Source organism: Typha latifolia, chromosome 7 (genome assembly GCF_019914945.1).
Source record: "Typha latifolia isolate L0001 chromosome 7, TyphaL0001v2, whole genome shotgun sequence".
In the NCBI taxonomy this organism is placed as follows: domain Eukaryota; kingdom Viridiplantae; phylum Streptophyta; class Magnoliopsida; order Poales; family Typhaceae; genus Typha; species Typha latifolia.
The window spans coordinates 10,141,703-10,165,717 of record NC_133092.1 but is presented as its reverse complement, the minus strand read 5'-3'; the positions used below and the strand labels follow the sequence as shown (position 1 = coordinate 10,165,717).

The window sequence follows — 24,015 nt, the reverse complement described above, 5'->3', positions numbered from 1 at the left end:
CATCAACCATTAAAAATATATGTCATTTACCTTCAAGACTATCCATTTTTCTCGGTCTCATTAAGTTCATATGGACTAACACGATCAACGATAGCTGCATTTACTTTCTTGTGTGAGATCTTTATTTGTTTTTGGACTTTTCATGTAAAAAAGCAACCCAAAAATATCTAGAGTAATCATCATCTATTAAAAATATATATCATTTACCTTCAAGATTTTCTGTCTTTTTTGGTCCCATTAAGTCCATATGGACTAACACGATTAGTGGTAATTGCATTTACTTTCTTGTGTAAGATTCTTATTTATTTTTCGATTTGACATGGATTGCAAACACCTTTTGACATTTACTTCATCTTAAATATTCCCTTTATCACTTCTTGTTTAGACAAATTAAACAATTACTTGTAGTTCACATGTCTAAGACGTTGATGCCAAAGATTTGCAATATCCAAAGAAGCACTGTTGTATTTCAGATTATATAAAGTTCCAATAACGTAACAATTATCAGATGTTCTAGAACCTAACATATAACATTACCTTCATAATCTAGAATAGTACAATCATTTTTGGAGAATTTTACTTCATAATCTTCATTACAAAATTGACTAATGCTCAATAGATTCACTTTCAAGCCTTTAACATACAAGAGATTTTCAAGTATAGGCACACCTGGAGTACTTACCTTTCCCTACCATTTATATTGGATGGATTACCATCTCCAAATATTATGGACTAGATCTGGAATGATCCTTCGATAGGATGATTACAAAAATTTAGATGGTAGTAGGTCACGATATAGGGTTCTAATGGCTTTAGTTTCATGTCAATCGGATATCTGGATGGAAAGATATAACTAAAATAGTAGAGCAAGGTCAGAATAGGGTAGAATAGTAAATATCCAACTTTGCGATGGTCATCGTAGGGTGGTGGACGGCCAAGGGTGGTGGTGGACGCCCGTAGGGTAGGGTGGCTGCTAGAGGTGATGGTGGCTATGGGTTGGAGGTAGAATTAGGATTTCTAACTTAGATCTACTCCTACAAAGATAACGACGATCTAACGGCTAGGGTAAAAGATAAGGACGATAAGTAATGCAAGATAAATAAACTTAACTTAACTTAACTCAATATTTCTTCCATTCAATTCCATCCTAAACAAAGAAGCCCAACCCTTTTATATATAGAGGTCGGGTATAATGAGTCCTACTCGGACTAGCCAACCCTAAAGGCTTATACGACTTAAACTAGGACTTACCTTAGAAGCTTACATGACCTAATTGAATTTGCCTTAGTGGCTTACATAACTTAATTAGACTTGCATTAAGTGCTTACATAAGAGATAAACATGACCTAGAAATAAACATGACTTAGCTAAATTAGCCTTCCTTATCCTTCTCGAATTGATTCTTTGTTCTGCCATAGATAGAGTCTGAATATGGAGAAACCATGAAAATGAAAGTTGTAGATCAGACGTCTTCAATCTTTTCCAAATGGTTTCATAATATTTGGTCGTCTGTGGAATATCCTTTGAATATTTTTCTGAAACTGCACATAGCTGAATTAGTTAACTAATAAATTCTAACCTAATAAGACTCTAATTAAAAAAAATAAGCAGATAAGATAACTAGACTTAATCCATTGAGCCTAATCTCTCCTTGATGTGATCCGATCTGACCCAGTTCATATCACCAAATATCATAACTTCGCTTTCATAGTCTTCGAGTATAGAAAATATGAATTTGTCGCCTGACGTATGTCTTTAATAGCCACTATCTAAATACCATAAGTTTGAATTTAAAGCTTTCAAGGTAGTATGCACAACATAACATTTCAAATCACTTTTCTTAACCCATATGGCCTTTGTTTTCACCCCATAAATGAAAGCACTCCTAGGTGTTTAAGTAATTTACAATTATGTCTAATATGCCCTAGAATACCACAATGAAAACATGTGGGAACAAACCTTTTTCTACTTACCTTTTGTTGAGGAGTGTATCTTATGTTTACCTTTGGTGCCTTTGAAGATTCGCCACCATGTTGATTCGACTTCGATTTTGGGACGTTCATCCAGGTTTGCTTCGAAGGTACAATTGATGGTCTCAAGTTTTCATTCTTTGAAAACCTATAGAAACAAAGATAGTCTTTTTATTATTTGAATTACCGGTGTATCCAAGTCCGTACTTGCCTTTTCTAAAAATTTGAGCATTTAAAATCTCGTCAAGTGTGTTCTTCCCTTTTAGAAACGTCACCTCCTTCAGCAATCACTCTAGTTCAATTTCAGCAGTCTTCATCTTATCTTTAGCTTCACAAGTTCCAATTTGTACTTTTCCTCAAATTGATTTCTTTCGGTTCAATTAACTTGAGTCTTTGAAGTAGTCTTAGGTTACTTTTCCTGAGTTTGAACGACTCTAGGTACAAATCATTATATATTTTTTGTATCTTAAATTCTTTTTCTTTAGGTGGTAACACTTCATGTTCATCTGTACTATTAGAATCAACAATAAAGTATGGAAAAGAGAGGAGATGAAAGTTATATAGTTCTCTTGGTCTTTCTCAGAATCATCATCAGACACATCTAAGTCATCCCAAGTGACTTTCACAGTTTTACCCTTCATCTTATGCCGATTAGGACATTTCTATGCAATGTGTCCAAAATCAGAACATTCAAAATATCAAATTTTACTATTATAATTTTTGTATTTCTATTTTTAGTTACCCACCCCAACATTTGAACTCACAGGATTTTTTTTTCAAAAGTCTTGTTTTTTTCAAGTTTCTCAACGTTGAACTTATTTGGCTTCTTGACTTATTTGGCTTCTTGAAGAATTTATTAAACTTTTTGCCAAATATAGCCAATATCTCAACATCTAATTCGTTGTCATTATCCGACTCCTCTAAAATTTGGTCGATAGTAGTTAAGGTCATACCTTTGGATTTCCTAGGTTTAGAAAGAGTGGACTCAAACGTTTGTAGATTACCTACCAATTATTCAACCTTCATTGTATCGATGTCCTTACTTTCCTCAATAGCTATAACTTTCGCCTGAAACCTTTCTAGGAGAGACCTAAGGATCTTACGAATAATTTTATTCTTAGAAATTTTTTCTCCTAGGTTGAAACTGGGATTGACTATGTCACTTAGTTTTGCATAGAACTCAATTAAAGGTCTTATTTTCCTCCATACAGAGAGTTTTAAAACTAGTATTCAATCTCTGAAGTTTCAAGAGCTTAATAGCTAAGGTTCCTTTATGAGTAGTTTCTAATATCATTCAAGCATCTTTAGCTATCTCACATGTAAATATTCTTCTAAATTCATTCGAATAAACACAACTAAAAATAGCATTAATTGCTTTGCTATTCCAGCCAACTTTTTCATAATCCAACCTATCCCAAGACTCAAGAGGTTTCTCAACTAGCTTATCATTCACCAAGTGCATCGGTGCACTTCGACCATTCACAACGGCTATCCACACTCGCTCATCAATAGACTTCATGTAGGTTCTCATCCTAGCTTTTCAATATCCATAATTTGATACATCAAGAATAGGAGGTCTAATAGAAGATTGTCCATCTCTATAAAAATCCATGCATAGTGGATCTCTCCCTAAAGATAAGAGAGCCTGCTCTGATACCAATTGAAAAAATCCTAGACACGCGTATGTATCTAAACCCTAGGCAATAATTTCAACCCTTTGCTGAAGTAAATATGCAGAATAAATACCAAAAAGAAAGCAAAGATGAACGCCAAGATTTTTATGTGGAAATGCCTAAACTAGAAAAAATCATGAATCTAAATTCGAATCAAAATCAATCACTAAACTTATAACAGTTACAAGACTAACTTACAAAATAATCCGTCAATCCCCACAACTTTGTTTTCCTCAATCTTGATTGCTAGAGCTCACAATTCACTACTTCCTGTGATTGATCTCCAATCTTAGTAACGCTTGAGATTGATCCTCCCTTTAGATGATTCTTAAGACGAAAGCTTGGTGCATTGTAGAAGAGACGGACCTTGTTGGTAGAAGAACGTTGTAGCCTCAAGATCTCTTTATCAAAAGCGATCACCAACCTCCGTAGAGTTAGGGCATCCCAACCCTTATATAGGTTAACAAGATAAGAATAAATCCAAGTCATATTAGGACTCACATAACTCTAGAATTTTGCATATTACGTGGGTGCATTCAAACGCGGTTCGAGTGCGGTCGAACGAGTTGACTTGTTGTCAGATACGTTCGAACATAGCCCGAGTGCATTCGAACTGACTTAATTTTCACAGGTTGAGTTCGAACGCACAAATACACTCCTTTGTATGTGTGAACATGCTGTGAACGTATGCAAGGTGTGTTTGAACGGCCAATAAGCATTCTCTGTATTTGCGAACGTCTGAACTCGCATTCAAATGGCCTGAATGTGTTCTCTGTATTTGTGAATGTCTGAACCTGCGTTCGAACACAAAGCAAATGCGGTGCGAACGTAGTGACTTTTCTCGTCCCGATCTTGAAATTCTTTAATCTGAATACTCTCAAAACTTATATAAATGCTCATGTACATGAATAAAAGTACTTAGATTATTTTGTACACAATTGCCAACACTAAGAATCATAGCAAATTGAGTCCAATTCACCCTATTTAGCTTACATTCACTTTATGTAAAATTTAAAGTAATAAACAAATCTAACTAACTAACTCAATTTGACTCAACTTGACTCAACTAACTTTACTGACCTAACCCACACAGTTGGATCATATGATAGACCGTCAAGCTTGATTTCTCAAATTTTCAAGAGGAGGCCCGCTACCTACCTAGCGGAATAATTTTTCATGTAAAATGACATGCCCGACCACCAAAAGGTCTAGCTCGCATCATTTCACCTAGAAGGTGTGGCCATTAGGTGGTACTAGTTGATAGAGCAGACTCGACTATTCGAGTCTCACCAAGATTTCACTAAAGCGATTTGTGCTCGGTTTAGTCCGACCGAGTATGAGGACTTCCAAGCTATGTTGACTAAGCTGACTCAGCCAACAAAGTTCAAGCTTACTAAGAGGGGTTCGAACAGATCTACAATCGAGTCACCAACTAGTCAAACTTGACCTTGAAGAGTACCTTCATTAGTAGGCTCAAGCTTGGCGTTCAAGCAAAGGCCAAGCCCTAAGGCCCACTACTATTGAGGAGGTCTTCTCATTGATAGTTTTGATGGAGTCTAAGTTTGATTAGCTAAATCAGATCCTCAAGGAGGAGAGAAGGAAGACAGCCCAAGCTCACTGCCCACTAAAGACTCCACCTACCACAACCCAGCCAGTACAGACGACTCAACCCAATTGCCAACAGATCTTGCACCGCTTTCTACCTATTGACTTAGAGGAGCACATAAAGAAAGACTTGTGTTTAATGCGATAATCATTTTACCCTAGGTCAAAAATATAAGTGCTTGCTAGCCCACGCCATGTTCCTAGGGGGCTCGAAGGGGATGAACTCGAGTTCACTATTTGGCATGATGGACTATACGAGTATAAGGACATGAAGGATAAGTCATCCTAAAGACAAGGTGTTAAAAGCATGGTGGATTGTTACGGTGGTCAAGTTAGTCAAGTTGAGTTAAGTTAGTTAGTTAAATTTGCTTACTATTTTAAAATTCAAATAAAGTGGATGTAAGCTCAATTGGGCAAATTGGATCCTACCCATTCTGATCATGGGTTTTTATCATCTGGAATGAATATTGAGTTTAACCAATTTATTATTATTATCTTTATCTTTAATCTTAGCCGTTAGATCATCCTTATTTTCGTAGGAATAGATCGTAACTCTAAATGCATTTGAAGCAATCCTAGCCACCATCCTCCACCATAAGCCACCCTACTTTACATCCATCCATCATCCTCCAACGATTAACGTAATGTCGGATATTTACCATTTTGCCCAGATTTAACTTATTATTACTGTTTTCTTTTTAACTTTTGACTCCGATATTAGATTCATGTGAAAAAAAAAGTAATTAGGTTTTTAACTCATGCGGCTACTACTAAAAATCTCGTAATTTTCTTAGATTTAGATTTGTCCAGATTTGATATGTAAAATTACCCTCTTCACCAATTAATGTAATATGATCTCCAATAAAAACTCATAATCAAATAAAGTACATGATGAAGAATGAATGAACCTATAATCTGTATATAAAATATCGCTCTAAAAAGAGAGAAATTCACTTCGATATCAATTGATAAAGTATGAATCCATGGTATGCTTGACTAGGTAAATAAGATATAAAAATTAAAAAGTCAAAGTCAAACACTAAAACCAACGTTTTAGCAAAATCAAATCCTGCTAGTCTAGAAAAATCGATATAGAATCAAATTTTAAAAATCAAAACTAAGAGAAGAAAACTCGAGTAAGAGTAACAAAAGTAAGGCATGGCAACACATGCCACGATTATTTTTAACGTTGAAAACCACTCTGCCAAGAGAGAAAATAAATCACAAACCTGCCTAATACCTATTGATCTATTTTGCGGTGTAAATAAGATTTTTTTATAATACCTTCTTACACTCTAATGAATTAGTGTTTAAGTAATATCGTGAATGCGATTGCGCAATTAACTATTCTTATGAAGTAAAATGCCTTTTTCTTTAAGCTCCCAAGCTAACTTAGCTTAATTCCTCTTGTGTTTAATAATCAATCTTTGTTATAGAGTAGCACTTTGAGATATGTAAATGACTTTGCACACTAAATGAAAAATAAACTCCATAAGGGAAATGAGAACTATCTAAGTATAAAGCTTGATCTTCCTTGAGTTCTTTTTAGGTTGGATGAAATCTCTAAGCCTCTAGTCCAGCTCCATCCATGTGCTGCATGTTTTAGTTAGCATTTGTCTAGCACTCTAACACAAATAGTTCCTCACAATCGATGATAAAAAAGTTTAGATAGGATGGATATCTGTAGTCTAACTTCGGATCATTTAAAAAAAGTGCAAGAAACCTCAACAATTCGTACTAGGAAAATTATCAAACAAAACTCAAGTCTAAAATTGCTTTTAAATCTTCTTTTTAGATTTGTGCATGCCATCTGGATGTTACTTAGGTTAACTTAAGTGATCTTGTACCGTACGGATGACTTACTCTCGTCTGTACGAGGTTCTAAAAATAGTTGCTGAAATTATTTTTCTTCTCACTTTCACTTAATTTCTTTGCACAATTCAACCTTCCGTAAGCTACGTGACTTTGACTATATACTTAAATTAATTTTATACAATTCTAACACATGTAATTTATCCATAAATTTACCAATTATAAAATTATTGCACTTCCATAAAAGTTCAAAAGAACTAGGGTGTACTTAATTTAATTTCTAATTAAAGAGACAAATGAAATTGAAGAATCCTGAGAGTCATGTAAAAATTCCAAGAGATGTATAATCTCGAGAGTGAGTAGGAATTGCACTTCCATAAAAGTTCAAAAAACTAAGTTAATTTCTAATTAAACAGACAAGTGAAATGAAGAATCCTAAGAATCATGCAAAAATTCAAAGAGATGTATAGTCTCGAGAGTCACTAGGAATTTCTAATAGCCATGTATATACTATTATGGTGGATTATGAATCCTACTGTGTCTAAGTCCTTTGTAATACCTTTCATATTGCATAACAAATGGAGCAAATTTACTTTTTGTTGCTGTAGGAAGAACCAACCACCTCCAAATAATAATCAGCAGGTGGAACCCCCAAATTATGCATGAATGATGCAAATCACTTTATTAGTTGCTTTTACTTTAGCTAAAGATTGCAACTTTATTGTTTTTGCATTCTAGCTAGAAGAGAATTGGGTGTTTAATTGGGTTATTGTACTAATTTGAGGCAATATCAAGTCTAAAGATAAAGTTCCAAAAGTCACCTATAATTAAGTTAGGTGGGCAGCTTGTTGAGGTAGACAAATCAAATAAACTAGTGAACTGGTCGGAGATGAACATTATGAGAGAGAGAGAGAGAGAGAGAGAGAGAGAGAGAGAGAGAGAGAGAGAGAGAGAGAGAGAGAGAGAGAGAGAGAGAGAGAGAGAGAGAGAGAAAACAAACTAAAGAATTATTAGATCTTGTCATGAGAGAGAAAAGGTAAAACGCTAAAAGCAGTTTTTCTTTTTTTGTTATGAACCAAATCCGAAAGATTACAGTTTTAATGGTTTTAGTCTCGTATCAATTGGAGGTCGGAATGAAAAGATATAAATAAAAGAGTGGAGAAATGTAAGAATAGAATAGATTGGTAAATATTGTACGTTGCGGCTGATGAGGAAGGTGGCAGACGGCCAAGAGTGGTAGTGGACGGCTGTATAATAAAGTAGCTTATGGAGGTGATGGGTTGGAGGTAGAATTAAAGTTCTAAGTTAGATCTACTCCTAAGAAAATAAATAAATAAATATGATTAATTTACTTTTATTCTTGGATTATCTTATTCTTACTCCTAAGATAGTCTAAGACTAAAACATAATTTGTAATTATTCAGAATTAGCCCTAAAGACTTATACGACTCAAACTAGGATTTACCTTAGAAGCTTACATGACTTAATTGACTTGCCTTAGTAGCGTATGCGACTTAATTGAACTTACCTTAGTGGCTTTCCTAACTTAATTGAACTTGTCTTAGTAGCTTACATGACTAAACTAGACTTACCGTAAAAGCTTACATGACATAACTAGATTTGTCTTAAATGCTTACATAAGCATGAATTAATTAAAAGATAAATAACCTCGATCTGATCTAACTCGGTTCGTTTTATTTTTCTTTTCGGGAAAGGATTTGAAGGGAATGATATGGATGTTCATTATTTAGCTTCTAGATTTTGCTTTTAATGCCTAAAAAAATATACGTGAGTTAGGGGTAAACTTTCAATCTAAAATATTTGATCTTTAAAATACCACTAATTTGATCTTTCAATTTAAGTTCCTTGAATTCAAATTTTTTTTATAAATCACACCTTACATTTTACCTATTTTGTGATTCGCACTTCATCTTTGAGGATTTTGTAACTCGATCCCTCATTTTTTTCCCTATAATTCTCATTTAACACCCTAAAATTATTTTGTCTAACTAATATTGATCAAATTACTAAAATACCACCACTATTTTCTCTTACTTTTTATCCCTCCATCTTTCGAACCTACCTCCATCGTTGCCTCCCCTCACCCCTGTTCTTTTTTCTACTACCGTTTATGTTAATCTAGGGTGTTAAATAAAAATTATAGGGGAAAAGACTGAAGAGTCGGGTTACAAAATTTTAAAAAAAAAATATGTGAATTATAAAATAGGTAAAATATAGGGTATGAAATTCCTAAAAAATAGGTATTCAAAGTTATTAACGTTGTTTTGCATATATAGTTAATTTAACTCATCTATAAAGTAATCGGATGTGAAAAAGAAATTAACATTATGATGGCATTTAGACATTAAATTGGAAAAGTTAGGGATTGAACATAAATATTAATATGATAGAGTCTAATAACGATAAAGTGTAGGGTGTTTTTAAATCAAATTTAGGTTTTATAGGAACTATTTTACTTTTATTTTAATAGAAAAGTAAAGAAAAATTTAAAATAAAATTATTACTTGACGTTTCCGTCAACATTATCATCAGGGGATAAGAGGTTTTTTATTATTCACGAGGTCAATGTTTATTGAAAAAAGATGAGAGAGTGCACCAAGGAATGTGACAATAGTTTACGGGGGTTCTTAGTATAATTATTCCTAAGAAATATTAGATAGTTTGGTGGGTCAAAGTGTCGCCAAATATAAATAAGTTTAAGGGTAGGTAACCGTTCTCTTTCTTTTGATACTATGACCGGATTTTGAAGTCCAGTCATTTAATATGTTTTTATAGAAAAAATTAAAATAAAATTTTGGGTTCAATACATTTTACTTCCGAAGCCTCGGATGAAAATAAGTTTATCTTCTTATTTATTTTGTATAGTTGTGTTGTTGCAATTTACCCTCGAGAAAGCTAACTGTAGCTCGACTCTGCTCGATTATTATTTTGAGTCTAAATATAGAGCTCACAGATCCCGCCAACCAGCGAGCTATTTTGACAGTCAATCCTCACAAATGTTATAAAAAGAATGAAAGATTAGTAGTAGTTTTTTTCTGCTGTAACATCATTCATTGCTTTAGTTAACTTTGGCTCCTCACTTTCTTTTTAGCCAATTATCTCGGATTTGTTTGAACAAAGGTGGTCTCTTTCCCCACTTTAGCATCAATGTGTAGAACTTCGCTTTGTTTTAACTCACAAGTTATTGTGACACAGGGTGCTTCAATTGTGCTACCAATCCAAGGGTTCCATGTTTTGATTTGGAAGGACAGGGGAATCAAATGGAATAGCAAAAGGCAGGAAAGATGGGGGCCTTTAATCCATCTTCCTGTTTCAGTAGGTGGAGGAGTCTTGAGTGCTAAATGACGTTTCATGTTCCCTTTGCTCTCACTCACTCACACAGTGACATCCATATTATAACTCAATCAACTTTGAGTTTAAGTCTATGGTTCACTTTTTATTTGGGAAAATAACTAGCTATATTTTGATCTTATTATAATGACTCATCTCAATTTTTTCAGATTCACAAGAAATCTAAAATATAAGTGAAAGTTTACACATATACCGTGAGCTCATACGTTATAAATAAAGAGGTAAGGAGTCCTCTTTGATACAACTAACATAATTGTAGTGGAGGAACTAGCATTTTAAATTCGAGTGTTTTTATTTAAAATTTAATGAACATCTCTAAATTAGGATAATTAAATAAATAAATAAAAATAAGGGAAAATTACATAGTCATTACTCTCACCGTACGAAGAGGACATTTAAAATTTTATTTTGATTCTCTAAATCTTTTTCTCATTGTTAATTGATTTTCTTAAATAACCTATCCATAAATCCAAACGATAACTTATGGAATATTTTTAATGGTTAAATTATATGCGCATATTATACTCTGGGAAAAAAATCCACATAATATTATTGCCAACACCCATGGAAGAGGGATTTAATACCACGACCTCTTTCATGTGTAAGTTACTTACCGTAAGTAGGACCCAACATGTATTAAATGAAGTTTAGAAAGGTAATTAATTAATTATGAGAGTATTTCCCCTCAGACTTGGAAATTTTTCTGAGTAAATTAAAAAAAATTTCGTCAGAACTATTCTTGAATTTTAAAATGTACTAGATCCGTAAAATAAAATTTGGGAGGTCCAGTTTGGTGAAAGCTCCAATTTTGTGTCCATCTTTCTTAATTGCAAGACGCAGTTCTGTGTGATTGTTTTTTCTTCCTTTCTCGATAGCAACTTTTGACGCTTCTACTTTTTGTTAGTGGTCTAAAATTATGGACTATTTCATGCCACTGATGAGGCATGGAGAATCGTATTGGATAACAGAAAGGCAAAGACGAAGATGAAGATGAAAAGGACGAGAATTTGTGCTTTTGCAATGCACTCCTCATCACCTTTCATATGGACAAGAATAATACCATCTCCATTATAGCATTGGGCAATACAACCAAAATTTCTTGTGCATAAGATTCTATCATACCAACCAGAAACTGACATTGGATAACAAATATAAGAACTAAACTAGGAATACATTACAGTGTATCATTAAAAAGAGTAAATACCTAGAGCAGAAAAGAGAAAACCTACGAACTCCATCATATCCTTATAAGTAGTAGAAGAAAATGAACAAAAACGTTAGAAAGCAGGATAATCAGAGAGGCAGCGGTCTGCGATGCCCGTTCGTGGAATCACCGTATGGCTTTGTGGAGTCATTGGACTTTTTCCTGAGAAAGTTAATCCAAGTAATGGCTTCCAATAACAAGGCAATACCGCCCAAGATACAGATAACAACTATGTAGACTGTCCTCCACATCTGCTGAGGGTCTAAGATATTGAGGCCTTCGAAGATGTTTACTACGCCCAAGACAATCACAACATACCCTACCAAGTGGTGATAGATATTCCAGTAGAAGCGAGACTTGTGATCCTTGTTTGGCCTCAAAAATAGCGCAAAGATCTGAGATGAATCAAGCAAATCATCAGCTCAAGTGTTTTGAAGAATCTTTCAAGTTCTCCATTAATCATAGCCTTTAGTTCCTTGTTATAATGTCAGACATGTTAAGAAGACAAGGAGGATTTAAACTTTGTTTACCTGTAAGGTGGCAAGAGAGAAGAGAGCAATCCCAATATTCCTATGAGTTGTGTATGTGATTCCCTTTGACTGGCTTCCAAGTTTGAGACCAGTAGCCCATCCAGCAACGCCCACGCCATAACCGATGAGTTGGCACGAGACGTGAAGATAAAACCAAGCGGGATCGGCTGACTTAAATGCCTTGAGATATCTTGCAATTATCCCTCCCATTGGAAGTAAAACTCCCCAACTTACAGCATTCAAGATACCATGTACCTAAACAAGAATAAGAAAGGAGGTCAATAAGAAAACTCTAAGCAGACCATTTAAATTAGCACAATTAGATGGAGAAAAGGGATCTTTGTAGCAGCTAAATATGATAAATTCAAGTAAATACAGAATGAGATTACTTTATGCAAAAGATGTATATTTTTTTACGAGCCTATTTTGAGACATAAAAGGGATAGTAAAGTAGCCTTAAACTTCCATATCTTAATATACCACCAGACAGAAAAAGGGCATCTGCATATAGTGAGACTGAAGCCATTTGTATCTACCCCTTAACTCCAAGCTATTACCTCTTGTTCTTTGGTGCGTAGTACTTAATTGATCTCTTAATCAAATAAAGTTACAATAGGAGAGGAAACAGAGCCCACCTAAAACATGCCCTTCTTGTGAACAACTTTGTCTTTGTACATGCTACCAAATATTCTCCTAACAATATCCCAACTTAATTAACTAAATCATGCTGCAAAAGAGAATTCCAAGTGGAAATCAAAATACCAACTGCCAACCAAACACTCCAGTGATTAACTAATTAGATTATGTTTTAAAAAAGGAATTCTTTGGAGAGATAAAAGCCTAAAAAATTTCAGTAGAATTCACATAGCTACAAATTTAACAACGGAAAAAAGTATTAATGCAATTGGTTTTAGAAGAACTCACATTCTTCTTCCTCAATCCAGATTCGCCGGAACTCGTCGCCGTGGTCAACCCCTTAACCAGATCCAGCGTCCCCTTCGCCGCCATGTTATCCGGCCCAAACGAGTGCTTATCCGGCACCCCTCCAGTCACCGACGACCCCACTTGCCACACCTGGTTCACCGCCTCCATCCCCTGCGGTAACTTAACCGTCGCAAACATCCGCATCTTGCCGCTCACGAAATCCGCCGCCAGATCCGAGACCTCGTAATCGATCGCCGACTCCTTGATCGGACTGTACCCCGTGATGTTGTAAGTCTTCACCCCCATCTCGCCGTTCGGGTTCTTGAACGCGATCAGGGCTTGGGATCCCACCATCCCGGTGCCGCTGGGGTTTATGGCCCACGCCACCCACCCCGCCGGCGCCTCCGGCGGCGCCACGTAGGCGATGGAGAGGGACGACGCGGCGCGGTTGTAGCTCCAGTGGAGGGAGGAGGAGAGGTGGGGGAGATCTGTGCATGCCGCAAATACGCGGTTGCTCGAGAACTTCTCCGTAAGGCAACCGCCGGACTGGACGGCGGCGGACGCCTGGAAGAGAAGGATGGGGAAGAAGAGGAGGAGGAGAGCGTACGTTAGAAAGGCGGCCATGGCGTCTTCTTCAAGCCCTAGCCGCGTTTGGATCTCTCCGCTTGGATTTGGGGTCTCTTTGGGAGATTGGAGAGCTTAAATAGAGATTTCAAGTGGGATTCCTAAACGGACTCGGAAATGTGATATATATTGTGATGCATCTCTTTAGTTAAGGGGTTGTTCGAATATGTTTCCTTTTCCGGCACGGAGCTCATGGCTACGGAGTTGATGTGCAGTAATTTATACTACGAGAAGGAGAAGGAAGGCTTGGTCTGGTGCTCCGCGGGAAAGTGTGACAGCCGACACGTGGTAGTGCGTCAATGGTCAGGACGTCTTTTGTCTTTATACTAGGACATGGATTAGGTGTTTGGTCGGCCTCATACGAATTTAACCGCTATCCTGATATTTATTCATTACTCATATTTTCTTTCTTTTTTTAACTTTTTGTGAATTTGCGTTTTAAAGAATATTTAATTTTTTGAGGTTTAAAAGATACTGATTTTTCTGTAAATAAAATACTATTTCCGTTTGGAAAGGTAAAGACCGGCATTAAATAATACCAGAATTTTGTTTCCCACTCAAAAGTATAACAAGGATAATTTGATAAAATTTAATGATTTTATAACTAAAACATAAAAGGAAACAAAACGCAGTATCACACGTATCTCTGATTTATCTTGCAAAATACTCGCTATAAAATAGGAGGATCAGAAAATTTTGATTTTATTCAAATCTGAATGCAATATAATGTTCTCTATTTTATCTAATTAATACATAAGTAAAGTAAGGAATAATCTTCTCAAACCAAAAGTTCTTATTAATTTAACAGAAAAGAAAAAAAAAAGAAGTGTATTATTAATTAAAATATAATATCGACAAGATTAATGCTTTGTATTTAAATGTTAATAAGATTAATATTTTATGCAGAAATTAGGTACTTGATATGTTCAAAAGAGACTTTTTAAATATTTAACTTGTTAGTAGATGGATTACCCATGAGACAAAAAAATAAAAATGGAGGCGGCAAAAATTTTAGTAGAAATATTAGAAAACTGACCAACTAATTAAGACTCTTTTTTCCTATGTTAAAAGTGGATTAAAAAATAAAGAGAAGAATAGTTTAGAATTTGATATTAAAAACACACTTGTATAGAGGGAAGAGAAGATGAAATTATTTATCTATTAAGTTTATCAAGTTTTTAAGATTATTTTCACCGAAATTTTTAATGAAATATAAAAAGAAAAACTGCGTGATATATGAATAGTTTAACAGGTGTATCTCTTGTTATTGTTAGGACGATGAAACTGGCCGGGAGAGATATAAATGTAATTAACCCATGTCTGGACGATCGATTATAACCGTACTATTTTGGGAAGGTTGGGTTGTTAAGAAAAGGACACGAACCAGCTTGGATATTGGCGCGACTATAAGGACCCGGGTCCGCGAGGGACCATGTGCGTGTTTAATGGTCGGACCCGGGTGGCGTCACTATGACGATCATGTGATGTCATATTAAATCACAATAATATTTTTTAAAATTAAATAGAGAGCTGAATTCTCTCTTTTCATTTTAATTTTTTATAAACAAAAATGCTCCTTCCGGTCTTATATAAGTATTTCTATTTTTTGTTCAAAGGAATATTCCTATATTTTTTAATTTTTTAGATTATGCTAACTATATAGTAAGTTTTATAAATTCATGTGCGTGTTTAATGGTTGTACCCGACGGGTCGTGTCACTATAGGGATCATGTGATGTCATATTAAATCACAATAATTTTTTTTTTAAAATTAAATTGAGAGCTGAATTCTCTCTTTTCTTTTTAATTTTTTATAAACAAAAATGCTCTTTCCCATCTTATATAAGTATTTTTTTTTTATCAAAGGAATATTTATATATTTTTTTATTTTTTAGATTGTGCTAACTATATAGTAAGTTTTATAAATTCATGTGTATGTTTAATGATTGGACCCGACGGGTGGAATCACTATGACGATCAAATTCATATAATCACAACAATTTTTTTTAAAAATTAAATGAAGAGCTGAATTCTCTTTTTTCTTTTTAATTTTTATAAACAAAAATGCTCCTTCCTGTGTTATATAAGTATTTCTTTTTTTTCAAAGGAATATTCATATATTTTTTTAATTTTTTAGATTGTGCTAATTTTTTATGAAGTTTAATAGGTATATCACATATAAAAATAAGAAAAAAAAAGTTAGATAGAAAACCTATATATTTTGCCTAAAAAACATGAAGACATTTTGGTCATTTAGATGGGCTCTATTGATTTTGACAAAAATAAATTGACGATTTCGGTTTAGTGGTAAGTATAGGGACTAGTTTGAGACTTTTTAAAATATTGAGAGGATAAAATGAATTTGAGTAAGTACAAAAAATAAATGTATTTAACCCTAATATTATATCACAATAAATATAAACCACAATAATTTTATTTAAAAATTAAATGGCGAGCTGAATTCTCTCTTCCCTTTTTAATTTTTTATAAACAAAAATGCTCCTTCTCGTCTTATATAAGTATTTCTTTTTTTTCAAAGAATATTTATATTTTTTTTATTTTTTAGATTGTGCTAACTATATATAGTAAGTTTTATTAACTTTGATTTTTTATGAAGTTTAATAAGTATATCACATATAAAAATAAGAAGATAAAAAACCTATTTATTTTGCCTAAGAAATACGACATTTTGGTCATTTATATAGGCTCTATTGATTTTTATTAAAGCAAATTAACGATTTCGATTTAGTCGTAAGTATAGAAACTAGTTTGAGACTTTTTAAAATACAGGGAGGGTAAAGTGAATTTGGGTATAAGTACAAAAAGTAAAATGTATTTAACCCTAATATTATTATAAGTTTCTAAACAGGATATCTAATACGATCTCCCCTTTTGGCGAAGGTTTGATCTATCCCGATTTTCAGATCTGGACAGAATCTGACATAAAATTTTAGAAATAGATCTCGAAAGATGCTGCTGTTAGATCGACATGAGATTTTGGTATGTTGTAGCCCCGGAAAAGAGCTTTCCAATAAATCAAGTTTTAGGTGAATCGTATGTTGAGATCTCGAGATATCGTTCGATTAGTAGACCAACGTTAGGGAATTTGTCTTAGGATCTGTAGATGAAGGTACGAAATCCTTGGTGATGGTGGAGGTTGGTGGACCGGCATTAGCGGGGTGGCACCGGTGAATAAGTGAGGGTGGAAAGGTTAGGGCAAAGTGATGGATAGATTGGAAGAAGGGGGAGGAGTGGGTCGCCCCTAAGGGACTAGGGTGATTGGCCAATCGAGGGAGGCTAGAAGCGGCGATGCCGGGGATCGAGAGAACAGGAGAGAAGAAGACAAAGGAGATAAGGCAAAACTCAGTTCATTCAATAATGATTCCATGGTTGCCATTCACACCTTTAGAGGCTAATCAAACAATTCAAAAATCACAATTATTAACCCTAAAACAGTAGATTTTCTTCGACCACGTTCGAACGAGCCTGATCGCGTTCGAATGCACATTTTGCGTTTTCTGTATGTGCGAACGCAATGCAGGCATTCGCAGGCACGTTCGAACGCGGCGTTTGAACACACATTTCGCACTCTCTGGATATGCGAACTTGATGCAGGTGTTCACAAGCGCGTTCAAACGCACTCCACCCATGTTTGAACGCGACATACAGAAAACTTATTTTTTTAAGAATTAAATACTAAAACAAGAAACAAAGACACCCCTAGAGTGTAGCTCGAGACGATATCAGTGAAGTCCGAATCGTATTAATCCACCACGCTTCCGCAACCTTGTCCTCAAGGTTTGAAATTAGGGAAGCGATCTTTGAACTCTGATCAAGCTCCTCCATGATTTGATCCTCTACATTGGTTCCCCACATATCTGAAAATAGAGAAAGGGTTGGTGCTGAAAAGGAGGCGAGTTCACTTATCTCCGGTTGGCGCGAAAGGGCATCGGCCGCTCGGTTCTTGATCCCCTTTTTATAGACTAGTTCGTAGTCATAACCAAGGAGTTTTGTGACCTACCGTTGCTGTGCTGGGTTTTACACATGTTGCTCCATGAAGTAGGGTAAGCTACGCTGGTCCGTGCGGATAGTAAACCGTTGGCCAATCAAGTAGCGTCGCCATTTGGTGATGGCGAGTAGAATTGCTAGCATTTCGCGCTCGTAGGTGGTTAACTATCGCGACCGATTTGACAATTCCTTGCTCATATATGCCATGGACCTGCCCTCTTGCATCAAAACAACTCCAATGCCCTCACCCGAAGCATCGCATTCCACCATGAAGGGCTTGTTGAAATTCGGTAGAGCCAAAACCGGTGCAGTAGACATGGCTATCTTTAATGCTTCGAAGGCCTTCGTCGCCTTGCCCATCCATTGAAACTCTCCTTTCCTGAGTAAGGAGGTCAGTGGCGATAGTTGGCAATGAATCACCAGTAGTACCCCGTCAACCCAAGGAATCCCCTCAATTCCCGCTGATTAGTGGGAATCGGCCAGTCCACCATATTCTTGATTTTGATTGGATTGGCTTCCACTCCTCTCGCTGAGATTATATGACCCAAGTACTCCACTCGTGGCTCACCCCAAAGGCACTTGCTCATCTTGACTTTTAACTGATTTTGTCACAAGATATTCAATACCTCATGCACATGCCGCAAGTGCTCGCTCCAATTCCTATTATACACTAGAATGTCGTCAAAGAAGACGAGCACGTACCAACGCAAGAGCGGGCGAAAAAAGTTATTCATCAGCCCTTGGAAGGTAGCCGGTGCATTGGTGAGCACAAACGACATGACTCAAAACTCATAGTGGCCATCGTGAGTACAAAATGCCATTTTGTGCACATTTTCCGAGTCGACGCGGATTTGATGGTACCCTGCTCTTAAGTCAAGTTTGCTGAAGTAAGCCGACCCTGTAAGTTCATCCAGCAACTCCTCGATCACTGGTATTGGATACTGGTCTTTGACGGTGATCGCATTCAAGGCTCGGTAGTCGACGCAAAATCGCCAACTCCCGTCTTTCTTCCAAACCAGCAGCAACGGCGATTAGTGGTCTAGTGTATATTATTGTGGACTTAGATATTTACATGTTAACAGGTTTAGTTGGTTGATAGTATGTTTTATTTGGTGTTGGATTATGTGAGCATGGATATGTTAGCGGGTAGTATTTGATGATGTCATGATTGTATGTGCACAGGAGAGTATCTGTGCATGACGGGCCCCGCCCGACCTGTCGCGTGCGCCGTGCGTGCCGTGTGGGTGCATAGGCGTGCACGTGCCCGTGTCGGGCAGGGGGCGTTACAATTCAGGTGGTATCAGAGCTTAGGTTTAAGGATGATCTAGCAAACCATCAAGTATAGTAGTTGTCGATTTGGTTTAGGATTATTATCAGTAGATTTGAGGTTATTTTGAACAGATATAACATATTTTGGGATTTTTGATCTATTATGGATACATCTGAGATTAGGAGATTAATGCAAAAAGATATATGTATAGAGAGACTGTTCTGATTTTTATGAGGGTTATAATTATGAATTATGGATGGACGAGTAAGACACGATGATTTTGTATAGTTAAAAAAAATTATTAGGTGATGTGATATAGATGATTGTAGATTGTATATGGAAAAGAATTTTCGAATGACTAGTATGATAAATTATGTTTGCAAGATACTTGTGTTAGTAGCTATGAAATTTTGATTATATCGATAAGATGGGTGATTTAGTGGGGATATTTGTGTCTAACAATATTGTTAGAGGATTAACGTCTCGTTTAAATCTTTGAGTTGACTACTAAATAGGGTAATGGGTATAGAAAATATGACATGGATACAGTTATTGGATTGTGGGTGATGTTAGTAGTTGAGACGTAAGGTATATAGTTTTGGACGACATGATAGTAGGTCTAGTTTAAAAGTTTCTAATTGTGTGAATTTGAGTAGATGAAAAGAATGATAATGAACTGAATAATATAAGGTGATAATAGTTGTTAAGTTGATAGTCCCATGGCATATGTTGTATGACATCGAAAATATATGTCGATTATTAGTTTAGTTTTGGGCTTTGATTTAGAGGATAATAATATTATAGCATAACGATCGTGTGTTTTGGGTGATGAAGTCTGGCTACAAATATACAGACTTATTTTTCATGATTATTAGGTGATGATAATGTTATTATAGAATGATTTTTTTTTATGATGCTATAAGATTAAATTGTTTAGTATAGGTGGGGGACTTTATATAGAATTATAGAGGATATGATAGAATATCAAGTTGGGACTATTGAAGAGATATGAGGTTTAAGTGATTTAATTAGAAATGAGATATATTGGTATAGATGTTAAATTGAGATATTTTGTGTTTTGACATGTTAGTTGTTTCGATGATACTAATTGGAGAGATAACTTGATAGAATTATTCATAGAGCCTATAGATATGATTATTTATTATGTCTGATAGATGATTTAAAAGTTGAACCAATTGCTTCATAGGACGACAATGAAAGGAATATAGAGGACTATGATATTTCATATACAGTGTATCGATGGATCTTTATTATATTGCTTGTTAGGTTTTTAAATGTTGGCAATTGTGTACAAAATATTCTAAGTATATTTTTACATGTATATGAGCTTTATACAAGTCTAGAAAATCTCTGGTTTGAAGAATTGCAAGATTATTGGAACAAAGTTAATGAGTTCACACTGCGTTCACAAACGCGTTCGAACGCGGTGCGTTCACAAAGTGATATCATTATTGTTAGGTTTTTTCTCATTTGGATTTTTCCACGTTAAAATCTTGACGTTCATCTCTGCTTTCCTTTTTAATATTTCTTCGGACTTTGACTTAAGCGAACGAGTGATATCATTGCCTAGTATTTAGATACATACTTGTGTCTAGGGGTTTTTCAATTGGTATCAAAGCAGGTTCTCTCATCTGTAGAGAGAGATCAGATAGGCATGGATTTTTATAGAGATGGACCTTCATCTATTAGATCTCCTATTCTAGATGGATCAAATTATGGATATTGGAAAGCTAAGATGAGAGCTTACTTGAAATCTATAGACGAGCGAGTATGGTTTGCCGTTGTGAACGGTTGGAGTCCACCAATATACATTGGATGATAAACTTGCTGAAAAACTGATAGAGTCATGGGATAGGACAGATTATGAAAAAGTTGGATGGAATAGCAAGGCAATAAATACAATCTTTAGTTGTGTTTGCTCGCAAGAATTTAGAAAAATTTCTATTTGTGAGATAGCAAAAGAAGCTTGGACGATCTTAGAAACTATTCACGAAGGAACTATGGCTGTAAAACTTTCTAAACTTCAGAGGTTGACTACTAGTTTTGAAACTCTACGTATGGAGGAGAATGAGACATTTGATGAGTTCTATGCAAAGCTGAGTGATATAGTCAACTCCAATTTTAACCTAGGAGAGAAAATTTCTGAAAACAGAATTGTCCGTAAGATCTTTAGGTCTCTTCCAGAAAAGTTTCAGGTGAAAGTTACAGCTATTGAGGAAAGTAAGGACATCGATTCTATGAAAGTTGAACAATTAGTAGAAAATCTACAAACATTTGAGTCCAGTCTTTCAAAACCGAGGAAGTATAAAGGGATGGCCCTATCCATAGTTGAACAAAATTTAGAGGAGTCTGCCGATGAAGGTGATTTAGATGTTGAGATGTTGGTTATGTTGGTCAAAAAGTTCAATAAATTCTTTCGAAAGCCAAACAAATTGAATGCTGAAAAACTTGAGAAAAACAAAGCCTTTGTGAAAAAGAAGAATATTGTGAGTTCGAATACAGGTGTGAGCAACAACAATATCAAACAGAAAAATAAGAATTCTGAGAATAAAGTTCGATGTTTTGAATGTTCTGGTTTTGGACACATTGCACAAGAATGCCCTAATCGTCTTAAAAGGAAGGATAAAGCTATGAAAGTTACTTAGGATGACTCAGATGAATCTAATGTTGATTCTAAAAAAGACGAAGAAAACTTTGTAGGTTTTGCCTCTTCTCTACTTAATACTGACTCTGTTGTTGATACTGATAGTACAGATGATCAGGATATGTTACCATCTGAGGAAGATGAATCTGAAATTCAAAAGACATATAATGACTTGTACTTGGAGTCGTTTAAACTCAAGAAAATCAATCTTATACTACTTCAACGACTCAAGGTAATCGAACCAGAAAGAATTCAATTTGAGGAGAAGTACAAATTGGAACTTGAACGTGTCAAAGACAACTTTCTGAACAACTTGACAATGCAAAAAATAAAATGATGCAAAAAATAAGATGAAGACTGATGAAATTGAACTAGAGCGATTGCATAAAGAAATGACATTTCTAAAAGGGAAGAACAAACTTGACAAGATTCTAAAAGCTTAGATCTCTGGAAAAGACAAGTATGGTGTTGGATACACTAGTAATTCAAATAATAACAAAACTGTCTTCGTTTTTGCAGGTATACAAAAGGAAGAATACATAAAGTCATCAACCGCATTTACAAAGCAATTCTGGATGAATGCCTCTAAACTAAAGTTGAATCTACAAATTGATGAATTTTCAATGGCACCAAAGGTAAACTTTAGTCACACTCCTCGACAAAAGGTGAGTAGAAAAGGGTTTGTTTCGACATGCTATCATTGCGGCATTCTAGGGCATATTCGACCTCATTGCAAATTTTTGCAAAAACCTAAAAGTGCTTTCATTTATGGGATGAAAACAAAGGCCATATGAGTCAAGAAAAGTGATTTGAAATGTTATGTTGTGCATACAACCTTGAAAGCTTTAAATTCTGATTTGTGGTATTTAGACAGTGGCTGTTCAAGACATATGTCGAGTGACAAGTCTTTATTTTCTAATCTTGAAAAATATGAATGGAGAGTTGTGATATTCGGAGATGGTAATTCATCCAAGGTAATAGGTAAAGGAAAGGTAAGTTCTTCGGGGGTTCCTATTCTTGAAAATGTTCTTTACGTTAAGGGGTTGAAAGCAAATCTACTGAGCATCAGTCAATTTTGTGATGAAGATTATGAGGTAAAATTCTCCAAAACTGATTGTACTATTCTAAATCATGATGGTAATGTTATATGTTATGGATCTAGAACATTTGATAATTGCTATGTTGTTAGAACTTCACATAAATTGAAATGTAACAGTGCCTTTTTCGACATTGCAGATTTTTGGCATCAACGTCTTGGACATGTCCAAATAAGAAGTGGTAAGAGGAATACCTAAGATAAAAGAAATATAAAAAAGAGTGTGCGGTTCGTGTCAAATTGGAAAATAAATTCGGATCTCACACAAGAAGGTAAATGCAGGTACCACTGACCGTGTGCTACAATTAGTTCATATGAACTTGATGGGTCTAACAAAAATGGAAAGTCTTGGAGGTAAACGCTATATATTCTTAATGGTCGATGATTACTCCAGATATACCTAGGTTGCCTTTCTACGTGAGAAGTCTGAAACCTTTGAAGTTTTTAAATCACTATGCTTAAAATTGTAGAATGAAAAATCTTCTACCCTAGTTAGGATTCGTTCTGATCATGGTAGAGAATTTGAAAATAAAATTTTTTCCATATTTTGCGATTCTCTTGGTATTCAACATGAATTTTTAGCTCCTATAACTCCACAACAGAACGGGATTGTGGAAAGAAAGAACTGAGTTGTGCAGGAAATGACTAGGGTTATGCTTCACGCTAAAAGAGTTACTCAAAGGTTTTGGGCAGAGGCGGTCAATACGTCGGTACATGTAATAAATTGTGTTTATCTAAGACTAGATACAAAAATGACTACATATGAAATCTAGAAAGGGAAGAAACCTAGTGTTAAATATTTTTGAGTTTTTGGTAGTAAATGCTATATCTTGCGTGATCGAGAACATTTGACTAAATTTGATATTAGAAGTAGCGAAGGCATCTTCTTAGGGTATTCTAATAATAGCAGAGCCTACAGAGTATTTAATCTTGACACTTCTACTATTATGGAATCTGCTAATATTATGATAGATGAATCCACGACTGATATAACTGAAGCTACTCCTATTTTTGTTTTTGCATATATATATGATGAAGAAATTGGAAATGAGCTTTTTCTGGAAATTGAGAATCAGGACGAGAACAAAGTTGAAATGAATAAAGATGACTGCAACATACCAGAACCATCTGCCATAGTGAAATCAAATCATCCACTATCACAAGTGATTGGAGATGTTAATGAACCAATTAAGACAAGACGACAAATCCAAAGTGAGGTATCCTTTACTTGTTATACATCTTCTTTTGAACCTAAAAATGTGA

The 24,015-nt window shown here is 35.2% G+C and overlaps 1 protein-coding gene across 1 annotated transcript; it reads right to left on the bottom strand.

The window, feature by feature from the left end:
- Nucleotides 1-11,527: 11,527 nt before the first annotated feature.
- Nucleotides 11,528-13,945, bottom strand: LOC140792257 (cytochrome b561 and DOMON domain-containing protein At3g25290-like). The gene is made up of 3 exons (XM_073143133.1): nt 13,091-13,945; nt 12,167-12,421; nt 11,528-12,031 (listed from the first exon to the last, which is right to left on the bottom strand). The coding sequence occupies exons 1-3, from the start codon at nt 13,712-13,714 to the stop codon at nt 11,726-11,728; spliced, it is 1,185 nt and encodes a 394-aa protein (XP_072999234.1). The 5' UTR covers nt 13,715-13,945; the 3' UTR covers nt 11,528-11,725.
- Nucleotides 13,946-24,015: the final 10,070 nt, after the last annotated feature.